We start from the raw sequence: 13993 nt of genomic DNA on the forward strand, positions 1-13993 counted from the left end.
TTTCTTGCACGCTTACTGCAGACACGCCAGATAAAATAGCGTAACATGATGAAAACTAGGTAGAAGAAAAAAAAATGGACAGAACTAATAAGGTGTCCCCTAGTTTTATATCAATTCTTGTCTTCACAACATCATACACAACCTTGTGTTAAAGGGGTTCTTACTAGTGGACTATAGGCCACAATATTTCCCCCCGGCGTCATAGCGCTGTGGGCCGGGTGGGAGACTGTGACATAACTGGGAGTAGATGTCGCAGGGAGGACAGTTCCTAAAGTAATTTTATCGCTACTAAACCCTGGCTCCTAATGGTTGGAAGATGAGTGGGAGAATAGTGATTCTCATATTAAAGTCTGCGTATGTCGAGGACGACATCGAATTTTGTGGGGGAGAGTGTAAGATATGTCAAAAATAGGCACCCCATAACAATAAACTAATATCTATAGCATTGCCAGCCTCAGCAATCCAAGATAATGCCAGCTATATCAGGAAACAATTCATGACCCTTTAGTAAATCACCATTAGATGGCAGCAGAGTGTTAAGACCTTAGGACAAGCACTGCAAGGGAGGAACAGAACACACCTATCATTAGTTCCTGGGAGGACAGGATATACTGTCACAATCCTGTAACTCCAGACTGATAAAGACATGTGCTTGTTCATTACAGGTAAGAAAACACATATTAAGGGCTATAAACAGGGTAAAATGATTCAGATCCCATTACTGTAATCAGCCAAGGCTGCCAGTGATGCAGTGAGTGTACATAGACCCCACACACTTGTGAGTGAAATATACTGATGGGTCACTTGGTGCTGCTGTATAGTGGATGTGATTGCTATAGGGAGCTGATGTGTCTGTATGAGCTATAATGCACTGTTTGCTTACTGTGATGCCGATTAAGTAATCATAGAGCAGCTGCACATGTTATATGGTTAATGTCTGTTATAGGAAAGTTATACTTGTTATGGAGAATGTATTGATGAATATAGATGTTTATATATATGTAAGAATAGGATATACGGTCACAATCCTGTAACTCCAGACTGATAAAGACATGTGCTTGTTCATTACAGAAAATGTTCAATAAACGCACTTCTGATTTCACCCAGCCCGCTCCCTTCGCACATTGGAATTATTAACCATACTCTCAGCATATGTGCAACATATAGCATTGTGCTCTGTGTCGCTGCTGGGAATAGTGGTACTGTATAGCATTTCTGTACTGCCACTGTACTGCTGCCAGTCAGCGTGTACTGTAAGGATAAGTGAAATGAGGAAGAAATCCGGTGAAAGAGGGAGGGGCAAGGGAAGAGGTGTTTCCCCTGACGGTTCACGTACAGGCCACAGGGGAGCACCCAAGAAAACCCACTCAATACCGCCCATGTTGTCCAGGACAACAACCCTCACAAATCCAAAAGAACAGGACCAGATAATTACTTGGATGACCTCTCAAGCGTCCAGCAGTGGGTTAAGCAGCACCAGCACATCACGCACGAGGTCCGAGTCCTCAGCCAGTTACAAGGAGCCAGTGGGCACAAAGCTGACACAACCGGCAGTGACACCACGCACACAACTGCCAGATAACCAGTCCGATGAATTACCTCAGGACACAATGGGGTATTCGCAGGAGCTATTCCCAGCCCAACAAACTTCCACCTTTCAAAGGTCAATGGAGGAACAGCCAGAAATGTTGTGCCCGGATTCACAACCATTAACTGTGGGAAATGCACCGCGCACTGAAATACAAGGCGAGTCCGAGGAGGACTCGGAAACCCAAATCCCAGAGCAAGTTGGGCAGGAGGGGTTGCAATTGCAGGAGGTCGGCCGACAAGATCTGGAAGACGACGTTGGAGTGAGCTGCGCAGAGGTTGTTCTGGGGAGCTCTACTCCACGGCGGCGGCCCCCCACAATGACATATGACGAGTTTGAGGAGATGGAAGAGGAGGGTATGGACAATGTGGACAGAGACCCAGATTTTGTTTGTGAACGAGAACATCGCCGTCGTAGCAGCAGCACAGATGAGTCTGTTGAAGAACCCACTGCTGCACGAGTTCGCCTTGTGCCACAAGGTAGGCGGCGCACAATTTCAGGCACCACAAGCGTGGAAGTTCAAGTGAGAGGCAAAAGAGGAGCAAACAGAAATCGCCAGCAAGGCAGGTGCTCCAAAGTCTGGGCTTTCTTTGAAGACTGCACTGAGGATGTTACCATGGCGATTTGCAAGGTGTGCAAGACCCGCCTGAGCAGGGGGAAAAGTATTAACAACCTCTCCACCACCAGCATGAGCCGCCACATGCTATCCAAACATCCCACTCTGTGGGCAAACGCGGCAGGACAGGGTACCAGCAACACTGCCTCCCTTGGGTTCACCAGACTCACTACCAGACCCGCCTCAGCAGCAGCAGTAGCCCAGCCATTGCGTGGTTCACAACATTCACAAACATCAGACGACGCTGACACTGTCACTTTCCGGAGTAGTGCTCTTGAGGTCTCCCAGTGTTCATCAAACACAACAACCAACAGCCCTTCCGTGTGCAGCGCTACGGTTCAGTTGTCTGTGTCGGAGATGTTTGAGCGCAAGAGGAAATTGCCAGCAAATGACCCCCGGGCCGTGGCAGTAACAGCCAGCATAGCCAAGCTTCTGGCCTGCGAAATGCTGCCATATCAAGTGGTGGAGACAAACAGCTTCAAGGGCATGATGTCAGTGGCCATCCCACGTTACGTGGTTCCCAGCCACTACCACTTTGTGCGCTCTGCAGTGCCTGAGTTGCATGAGCACGTGGTCAGCAAAATAACCCGAAGCTTGAAGAATGCCGTTGCCTGCAAGGTTCACCTCACCACTGACACCTGGACGAGTGCGTTCGGCCAGGGTCGATACATCTCCCTTACCGCGCACTGGGTAAACCTTGTGGAGCCTGGCAGCGATTCCTCACCTGCTACGACGCGGGTGTTGCCCACGCCGCAAACAGCTGCACCGCCGTCCCTCCCACTGGATAACAACAGCAGCACCTACCTCTCTGACTCCTTCTCCTCCAACGCATCTCAAAGCTGTACCTCATCCAGAAACGCTAACCCAGCAGCAGTAGGATCGTGGAAGCAGTGCAGCACAGCTGTTGGCATGCGTCAGCAAGCGTTGCTGAAGCTGATCTGCCTTGGGGATAAGCAGCACACAGGGGAGGAAATTTGGAAGGGAATAAAGGAACAGACGGATTTGTGGCTGGCACCGCTGGACCTGAAACCGGGCATGGTTGTGTGTGATAATGGGAGTAATCTCATTCGCGCTTTAAGGTTGGCTAAGCTGACACACATCCCTTGCCTGGCGCACGTGATGAACCTAGTAGTTCAGCGGTTCCTGAGGACATACCCAGGCGTGGCCGATCTTCTGTTGAAGGTGCGTCGAGTGGCCAAACATTGTAGAAATTCCAGTACTGCTTCGGGGGCACTCGCCAAGATGCAGGAGCGCTTCAATCTCCCCCACCATCGCTTTCTGGAATTCTACGCTGCACATGCTAGCCCGCTTTTGTGAGCAGAAGAGTGCAGTGGTCCTGTACATGACGGCGCAGTACCGAGGCGCATCCGGACAGCTTGCCAAGCTTCTGTGGATCCGATTGGGCCAACATGTTGGACCTCTGCCAAGTCCTCCAAATTTTTGAGCAATCCACGTTGCTTGTGAGCAGTGACAACTCTTCAGTCAGCATTATCATACCACTGCTGTGTTTACTGAAGAGGTCAATGTTGAAAATCAAGGAAACAGCTGTCATGATGCAACTGGGGGAATCTGAAGGAGAAAACGATCAGCGTGATGGTACCAACATCAGGCCATCCGCCTCTGGGAACGCTGGCCCCAGCAGCTATGACGAAGAAGAGGAGGAGGAACAGCTGGAGTTGGAGCAGGAATTTCATGCCACCACTGACGAGGGCCAGAGCGGTGCACGTTGGACTTCCACAATTCAGCGCGAATGATCAGCAGAAGCAGACCAGGAGGAAGGTGACGACTATGATGCATCACAACAACTATCACAACGCTCACAAGAGGATGATGAGGATTCTGGCAGGACTCTGGCACACATGGCTCAATTCATGCTAGACTGCATTGAACGCGAATACCAGCAGGCCCTTGTGGAGACTTTAGAGAGGAGATTGACATCCTCCCCCTCCTCTAGCCAGTTGTACGCCGACAGACTGACTTCCGCAAACCAAGGACGACCAGGAGGGCAGCAAACAACGCAAGCCGCAGCTAGTGCCCAAAAGGGAATGGTATCGGCAGTGTCCTTGGAGTGGGAAAATTTTCTGACACCCATGCAGCAGCAGCCTACTGAACACCAAGCGTGCAGATCCACCTCCAACACCGATCGCCTGGAGAAGATGGTCAAGGACTACATGTCAGATGACGTAGCTGTGTCGAACAATCCATCTGCACCCTTCAACTATTGGGTATCGAAGCTAGACACCTGGCACGAACTGGCAATGTACGCAATAGAGGTGCTGGCTTGCCCGGCAGCCAGCGTTATGTCGGAACGCTGTTTCAGTGCTGCCGGAGGCATCGTCACAGATCGGCGTATCCGCCTCTCCACAGAAAATGCAGACCGTCTGACTCAAATTAAAATGAATCAATCCTGGATTGGAAATGACTACGCAACACTCCAGGACCCCAACCAAGTAACATGACCAATGAACATCTGGGATGGTGTAGCGTTTCCGGTCCCTGTTTATTGAACCTCTCATCTGTATTACATTTATGACTGCATGGCGGCAAAAAGCATTGCTGCTATATCCGCACGCTTTTTGTCCTCATGCAAGGCCTGGGTTGTTGTGTCTCAAAAAGCATGGCCTTCTCCTCCTGCGCCTCCTCCTGTTCCATCACGTCTGCTGCTGCTGGGTTAGCGTTGCCGCGTGGTCCCTGTTTATTGAACCACTTATCTTTATTACATTTATGACTGCATGGCGGTACAAAGCATGCTATCCGCACGCTTCTTGTCCTCATGCAAGGCCTGGGTTGTTGTGTCTCACAAAGCGTGGCCTTCTCCTCCTGCGCCTCCTCCTGTTCCATCACGTCTGCTGCGTTAGCGTTGCCGCGTGGTCCCTGTTTATTGAACCACTTATCTTTATTACATTTATGACTGCATGGCGGTACCTCATGCAAGGCCTGGGTTGTTGTGTCTCACAAAGCGTGGCCTTCTCCTCCTGCGCCTCCTCCTGTTCCATCACGTCTGCTGCTGCTGGGTTAGCGTTGCCGCGTGGTCCCTGTTTATTGAACCACTTATCTTTATTACATTTATGACTGCATGGCGGTACAAAGCATGCTATCCGCACGCTTCTTGTCCTCATGCAAGGCCTGGGTTGTTGTGTCTCACAAAGCGTGGCCTTCTCCTCGTGCGCCTCCTCCTGTTCCATCACGTGTGCTGCTGCTGGTGCTGGGTTAGCGTTACCGGTCCCTTTTCCTGGAACCTCTTCTCTGTATTACATTTATGACTGCATGGCGAAAAAAAGCATGTTACCTGTGCAAAGAAACATGACATTTTCCACATTTAAAAGACAGTTTTTCCTTTGAAACTTTACAATCAATTTTCTCAAAAACTATAAGCTCTTTTTCAAATATTTTTTTCCCTCTTGTACCCACTCCCAAGGTGCACATAACCTGCTAATTTGGGGTATGTAGCATGTAAGGAAGCTTTACAAAGCACGAAAGTTCTAGTCGCCATTGACTTCCATTATGTTCGGAGTTCGGCGCGAACACCCGAACATCGCGGCGATGTTCGGCGAACGTTCGCGAACCCGAACATCTAGGTGTTCGCCCAACACTATTCGGAACTGGCTGCTTTGCAGCAAAATGGAAGCTGATGCCAGGGCAAGGGAGGTGTGGTAAGCTTCTGCACTACTCCCCACACACAGTAGGCATCATTTTTGCAATATTTTTTAGCACTAAGGTATCTTGTAAAGGACAACTGTAGTGAGAAAAATATGGAGGCTGCCATATTGCTTTTAAAGGACCTCTGTTGTGAAAATCTTAACATTTTAAATACATGTAAACATATACAAATAAGAAGTACATTTCTTCCAGAGTAAAATGAGCCATAAATGATTTTTCTCCTATGTTGCTGTCGCTTACAGTAAGTACGGTAGTAGAAATCTGACATTACCGACATATTTTGGACTAACCCAACTTCTCATGGGCGATTCTCAGGGTTTTCTTTATTTATTTTTATATTCAATAAATTTTTATTGAGTTTTTTCAAATGCAATGCATGCAGTAATACATATAGCATAGATTAGGGCCTTAAGGGCCACTCTATACAGAGGTATACCATTACATACTTTAATAGCGTCTGGCCTTGCCATCTCACCGGTAGCATAACTAAGGTAAACCCTCTGGTCTAGGAAACCTCAGCCAGGCGAGCTGAAGGGTATCATTGCTGTAAAAAGCATATCTGTTCTTGGTAGAGGAGCAATTACTCGTAGATTAAATAACATAAAACAGGAATTCATCTACTGTAACTAATAACACAGCTATCACCTCTGTGGGTATGAATGGTGGTGTACCTGGACTGTACTGGAGTACAGCGAATATGAAGTGTAATTGATGCTTATCCGTCATAGGCCCCTTTTACTCCTGTTTGTCCGAGCCGGAACTTGGGGACTTGGGGTAAACAATTGCCCTTTTAGTTAAATATCATAATGCTTTCCGGACCTAACTGATCTCTATGTGCTCTTAATCTCGCTTCCAGGGAGAGATTGTATTGTGTTAAGTTTATTAGTTGGGTTATCGTCGGTATTTCTGTGGACTTCCAATTGGTCATAATGAGGTGTCTTGCGGCTGCTAGGATGTGGAAGATCCCTACTCTGTATTTAATTTCCACCACTTCTATGCCTATATTAAGGAATGCTAGCATTGGGGAAAGTGAGAATGGATGATGTAAAAAGGAGGTTATTTTTTCTTGCATTTCGAACCAGTAGTCGTCTAGTTTTGGGCAATCCCATAAGAGATGAATCAAGGTGCCCACCTGTCCGCATTGCCTCCAGCAGAGTGGAGATTGTGAAGGGTAAATGGCAGCCAGTTTCCTGGGTGTTAAATACCATTTTAAGAAGATTTTTTGAAGTGTCTCCCAGTGGATGAGGCAGTATGAGAGTTTGGACGCGACCCGTGTAGCCTTGATTACATGTCTTACTTCAATGTTGGCCTTAAAGAGAATCTGTATTGTTAAAATCGCACAAAAGTAAACACACCAGTGCGTTAGGGGACATCTCCTATTACCCTCTGTCACAATTTTGCCGCTCCTCGCCGCATTAAAAGTGGTTAAAAACAGTTTTAAAAAGTTTGTTTATAAACAAACAAAATGGCCACCAAAACAGGAAGTAGGTTGATGTACAGTATATCCACACATAGAAAATACATCCATACACAAGCAGGCTGTATACACCCTTCCTTTTGAATCTCAAGAGATCATTGTGTGTTTCTTTCCCCCTGCAGTTCTCATGCACTGAAGTTTCAGGCTGCTTGTTTTTCTCCTGCAAACAGCTTTGCCCTTGTCTGTAATTCTTCAGTATGTGAAAGCCCAGCCAGCTCAGAGGATGATTTATCCAGCTTGTAAAAGATAAGAGAGAAGAGAGAAGCTGCTCTAATCTAAATAATACACAGGCAGTGTGCATAGAGGGGCCTGGAAGGGGGAGTTCATAGCAGAACCACAACACTGAAGAACTTGGCAGCCTTCCAGACACAGGCCGACAAGTCTGACAGGGGAAAGATACATTGATTTATTACAGAGATAGTGATAGCAGAAAGTGCTGCAGTAAGCCACAACACATTAGAATAGCTTTTGGAACCTGTAGGATGATAAAAAACAGGATGCAATTTTTGTTACAGAGTCTCTTTAAGGTCATAAGACCAACATTTAGTATATTTTGATAATAATGTCTGCGTATCATTAGAGAAGGACCTATACCACATTGAGATACCTCCTTTTAGGGGAGTTGAGCTGTTTAGGAAAGCATTAATGTGTTTAGGTAGAGATGGAAGGGAGAAATTCTTTGTTTTTGTCCAGTGTTGTAGTCTTAAGTAAGAAAATAACTGTGACCATCAAATTTAAACACTCGTTTGAGTCTATCAAACTTCCATACTTTGTTTGTTTCATAAATGTCGTTTAAATAAAAGATTCCCGCCTTGATCCATTTGGAGAAATCAATTTGTCCCATTAAGTTAGAAACTGTTCTTAATTCAATTTTAATTTGGGTGTTGTTGGATGATATTTGGGAAATATCAGAATCAGAATCAATTTTATTTCGCCAAGTAAGTTTGCACCTACAAGGAATTTGTCTTGGCAGTTGCTTAACAAACACAAACACAAACAAAAACAATACAAGGGCAGACAGTGTGTATATTACAAGTCAAGGACATTATAAGTATAGTGGCAGTAAACAATGTGAGAATTGTTCATTTACAGTTCTGTGCTGATTACTATCAAGTCCTAGCAGCTCTAACGTGGTTCAGCATTAAGTATGGCTACCGCTTTTGGAAAAAAAGCTGTTCCTGTGTCTGGAGGAGACTGGTGGAGAAGATTTGCCATGATTTAATAGTGGCTTTACCGGTGATTAGGGAGGAGGGAGGGATATTGATATCCATAATTGTGCCCAGAATGGCATCTTTAAGTGGGATTGGGTAAGTCGAACTTTCTATGTCCACCCAAGGTTTATCTTGTGTGTTGTTCCACCAATTCTTAGATAAGTCTAATATACAGGCATGATAATAGAGTTCCATGTTGGGGAGGCCTAAGCCTCCTTTAATTTTGGGAATATGTAAGATTTCCATTTTGAGCCTGGGTTTTCTACCTGCCCAGATAAATTTGGATATTAAGGCATTTAAGGTAACAAAGAAGGATTTTTTAAGAGGGATATTGATTGAGCGGAATATGTTTAATATTTTAGGGAGAATTAACATCTTTAAAGAGTTCAGTCTGCCAGCCCAGGAGATTTCCACCTTAACCAAGTCTTCTAATTCCTTCTTCACTGAGGAAATTAAGGGTGCGTAATTGACATCGTATAGGCCCGTTACCGAGTTGGTTAAGTGGATTCCTAGGTATTGTATTGACTTGGAAGCCCACGGGAATGAAAATCTGGTAAAGATTAAATTTTTAACTTCCTGAGATAAATTTAGATCCAGCAATAAGGATTTGGAGTTGTTAATTTTGTAATATGACACATTGGAAAAAGCTTGTAAGGCGAGCACCATGTTATGTAGGGAAGATATAGGGTTTGTTAATGTGAGGATTACGTCGTCGGCGAATAATCCGATTTTGTAAGATTTGGTTTTCTTTATTTTTAAAAGCACTTAGTGTTTGCTCTGTTCAACTGCCAAATAAGTGTAAGGTGAGCAGGGAGGCTGGCCAGCTTCAATATACAAATCTTTGTCAGGGAATATCTTTATAAAGAATAAAGGCCATGCTGAGAATCCCCCATGAAGAGATGGACTAACCAAAAACCTGATGGTAATGTCAGATTTCTACTACCTACTGTAAGTGACAGCAACATAGGAGAAAAGTAATGTATGGCTCATTTTACTGTGGAATCAATGCACTTCTTATTTGTGTGGGATTTAACCACTTAAAGAGAACCTGAACTGAAAATAAAAAGTCAAAATAACCATACACAATTCATACTTACCTCCTGTGTAGTCTACTCCTCAACCTCTTTCTCTTCTCCTACGTCCCATTTGTCCACTGTGATCAATGGAATTCTCCATCCTTTATTTTAAAAATGTCCATTACCCGATAACAGCTACCTGGTCAGCACACTGTTAAACTGTAATATCACCCACTTGAGCCATAGGGAAACATGAACATTACCTTGCACATTCAGTTGTAACTGACAGCTGCTGATATATAACTGACAGCAACTGGTATATATCACTTCTGACAAAATATATTTCAGTTCTGACAAAATATTGTCAGAACTGGAAGGGATCACTGTAAGAAGAAAATGGTGAGCTTCTGAGAGGAACTGACGGTGAAGTTAGTATGTAATATTCATTTGCAGCTACGTCATGTGTTTTTTTTTTTTAAATAATTTTACTCGCTTCAGGTTCCCTTTAAGTACCAGCGGTCACTGGTCCTTAAGGGGGTAGAGACAAGGACGACGGAATACAGACGAATCTCCGCACATGCCAATGAAATCGGCTCCTGACCAGCTCACAGGGCGAGTGCGCTGCGACAAGAGACAGCGGGGAGAAAACGGTAAGATCGGCTAGAGCTACAAAAACAGCAAATGTGCGCTGTGGCAGTGAATTGAAATCTATGCCCTGGCAACCAGATCAGCATCAAAACAAGGCATAGATTTCAATTACCATTGTCCTTATGTAGTTAAATTTTAAGATTTTCATGACAGTTCCTCTTTAAGCAATACCAGTTTCCTGGCAGCCCTGCTGATCTATTGGGCTGCAGTAGTTTCTGAATAACACCAAAAACAAACATGTGGCTAATCTAGTTAGATCTGACAATAATGTCAGAAACACGTGATCTGTTGCTTGATTGTTCAGGGTCTATGGCTAAAATGATTAGAGGCAGAGGATCAGCAGACTAGCCAGGCAATTGGTATTTCAAAACAAAATAAATATGGCAGTCTCGACATCCCTCTCACTTCAGTTGTCCTTTAAGAGCTGCTAGCTGCTAAATAAGTTATACAAGAAAGAGAAGGGCTGCTGTCCAGGGTTGTTACACAAGCAGGAGAGGGCTGCTCATGCAATATGAAGCTGGCAGTTGAATGCTTTATAAATATAAAAGGGGAGCTGTACATGGAAGGGGAGGCGCAAGAAAGTTGGCACATGGAAATAGAAGATAGAAATCTGGCTCTGCTCCTGTCCGGCTGATCTGGCGTCAGTGCTCTCTCAATAAACTGTGACCTGGAAGGAGCATTATCGGAACGCGGAAGACAGACAGCACAGGAGGAGAGCCACCCTGTCAGACAGATCAGCTGAGCAAGAAAGGACACAGAGAGACTGTTTCAGCGGTGAGATAATGAGATTCTGCCTGTAGAGAAACTAGTCTGCGTATGTGGAATACTTCCGCCTATTTTCACTGACTCTGGTATGTAGTGTAGTGTAACTAAAGCTGACTTGCTGGATTGACCTGAGTTAACCCCTTCTGACGCTGGTTTTATTGAGTTGCACTGTTCCTGTTTACGAGGTTTGTTAGTACATAATTAATTAACTTCCTGGTTGATTAAAAGTGCTACGTTGCTGCACAATATACCAAATTTATATGTATGAATGTTCTAGTGGAATCACACCCATAGCATTACATTAGCAAGAGCTTTTCAAATCACAAAGCGCTCAGAAAAATGCTCCTAGTGGGTTCCAGGCCTTAAAGTGAACCTGGGGTGAGAGTTTTATGGAGGCTGCCATATTTATTTCCTTTTAAGCAATGCAAGTTGCTGGATCTCCTTCTGATCCTTTGCCTTTAATACTGTCAGCCATAGGCACTGAACTAGCACACAGATCAGATGTTTTTGACAATAGTGTTTGTCAAGATTAGCTGCATGCTTGTTTTTCATGTACTTCAGATGCTACTGAAGCCAAACACATCAGCAGGGCTGCCAGGCAACGGGTATTGTTTAAAAGGAAACAAATATGGCAGCCTCCATATAATGCTCACCTCGGGTTCACTTTAAGTGAAAAGAACCCCGACAACCAGCCCCCCTCTCCCTTTTTTTTTTAAATGTATTCATTTCTTTATCAGAAAATGGTAATGCTAAAGTGATAATGCATTAATGAATTTCTCTTGTCACAGGCTGTATTGCTTAACAATGTCTTCAATTACCCCAGTGGCACGAGATTGTAATTTGTACAGATATAAAGGATCCTGTTTCCTAAAGAAGTGGATGTCACCAGAGTTCATTGATTCACTGCAGGATTTAAAGATAAGAGATGATGATATTTTCCTGATCACATATCCAAAATCAGGTAAATGTAATACAGTAAAAACTTGTAGCACAAGAAAACCTGGTTTGCGAGTGCTTTGCAAGACCAGCAAAAATTATTTAAGGGCCCATTTACACTTGAGCGTTTTGCCGGCGATTTTGGCAAAACGCTCAAACGCTAGCACTTTTGAAAGCGCTAGTGTAATAAAACCCCATGGGACTGTTCTTACTTGGGCAATTTGCGCTAATAGCCACAAATCACCCAAAATGGCGAAACGCGAACGCGCAGCCTGCACCATTTTCAGGCGATTTCCCAGCGTTCGCGTTTAGTGCTAAAGAAGAGCTAAACGTGATTGCGAAAAAATTACCAAATGTAAATGGCGATTTTTTCACGTTAATCGCGCAAAATTGCCATAGCAAAACGCTAGCAAAAGCGCTAGCGTTTTGCGAACAGCAAGTGTGAATAGGCCCAAAGGAAACCTAAACTGAGAGGCATACAGAGGCTGCTATATATCTTTTCTTTTAACCAGTTCACCCCCAAGGGTTTTTACCCTAACGGACCAGAGCAATTTTCACCTTTCAGCGCTCCTCCCTTTCACTCGCCAAAAACTTTTTCACTACTTATCACAACAAATTGATCAATACCTTGGTTTTTTTTGCCACTAAATAGGCTTTTTGGGGGTGATATTAATTTTCAGTAATAACTTTTCTTTTTATGTATTTTAAAGGGAAAAGCAAGGAAAAAAATGAAAAAATACACTATTTCTCCAATTTCATCCCCTATAGTTTTAAAATAAACACTGCTAATGTGCATAAAACCCACACATTTTATCTGCCTATTTGTCCTGGTTATCACAAGATATACATTATGTCCCTAGTACAAAGTATGGTGACAATATACTATTTGGAAATAAAGGTGTATTTTTTCTATGTTGTGTTTTTTGTTTTCTCATTGCATACTACCATGAATTCAAGCCCTTATTTGCAAATATAACAGTAATACACCCTCATAGCATATGTATTTAAAAAGCTGAGTCCCTGAGGTAACTATTTATGCATTCTCTTTTCCAGTGCAGTTTCTAGGCTAAAATGCACCCAGGGCGAGGATGTAAAAATTGCGCCCCCCCCCCGTATAGGTAGCCAGCTATATGTGTGTGTCCCCCCCCCCCCCCCCGAGTATAGGTGGCCAGGCATAGGTGAGCCAGTAAAGTTGCCCCCAGTATATGTTAGCCAGGTAGTTGCCTCCAGTATAGGTAGCCAGTATAGTTGCCTCCAGTATATGTTAGATAGGCAGGCACCCCCCCACCCGGTATAAGTTAGATAAGTAGGTGCCCCCAGTACAGGTTAGCTAGGTAGGTGCCTCCAATATAGGTAGCCAGTATAGTTGCCCCCAGCATAGGTTAGATAGGTAGGTGGCCCCAGTATAGGTTAGTTAGGTAGGTGCCCCCAGTATAGGTAGCCAGTATAGTTGCCACCTGTATAGGCTAGCTAGGTAGGTGCCCCCAATACAGGTTAGATAAGTGCCCCCAGTATAGGTTAGATAGGTAGCTGCCCCCCAGTATAGGTTAGATAAGTAGCTGCCCCCCAGTATAGATTAGATTAGGTAGCTGCCCCTCAGCATAGGTTAGATTAGGTAGGTGCCCCCAGTATAGGTTAGATAGGTAGCTGCCCCCCCAGTATAGGTTAGATAGGTAGCTGCCCCCCAATACAGGTTAGATAAGTGCCCCAGTATAGGTTAAATAGGTAGCTGCCCCCCAGTATAGGTTAGATTAGGTAGGTGCCCCCCAGTTTAGGTTAGATAGGTAGGTAGGTGCCCCCAGTATAGGTTAGATTAGGTAGGTGCCCCCAGTATAGGTTAGATAGGTAGCTGCACCCCAGTATAGGTTAGATAGGTAGGTGCTCCAGTATAGATTAGATAGGTAGCTGCCCCCCAGCATAGGTTAGACAGGTAGCTGCCCCCCAGGATAGGTTAGATAGGTAGCTGCCCCCCAGTATAGGTTAAATAGGTAGCTGCCCTCCAGTATAGATTAGATAGGTAGCTGCCCCCCAGCATAGGTTAGATAGGTAGCTGCCCCCTAGCATAGGTTAGACAGG

General features: G+C 44.7%; 1 protein-coding gene across 3 annotated transcripts in view; it reads left to right on the forward strand.

The window, feature by feature from the left end:
* The first annotated feature begins 10779 nt into the window (after positions 1 to 10779).
* The window catches only part of LOC137570744 (amine sulfotransferase-like), a 127802-nt gene continuing 124588 nt past the window's right edge, over positions 10780 to 13993 (forward strand). The window contains exons 1-2 of one of the 3 annotated variants that reach the window (XR_011031159.1): positions 10780 to 10990; positions 11770 to 11942. Coding sequence is in view for 2 of the 3 variants with exons in the window: in XM_068279466.1 (XP_068135567.1) it covers positions 11786 to 11942 (157 nt within the window). In the remaining variant the exon portion in view is untranslated. Of the gene's footprint in view, positions 11068 to 11769; positions 11943 to 13993 lie in introns of all 3 variants that reach the window. The other 2 variants (XM_068279466.1, XM_068279467.1) reach the window with 2 other exon arrangements.

Source organism: Hyperolius riggenbachi, chromosome 4 (assembly GCF_040937935.1).
Source record: "Hyperolius riggenbachi isolate aHypRig1 chromosome 4, aHypRig1.pri, whole genome shotgun sequence".
Lineage (NCBI taxonomy): Eukaryota > Metazoa > Chordata > Amphibia > Anura > Hyperoliidae > Hyperolius > Hyperolius riggenbachi.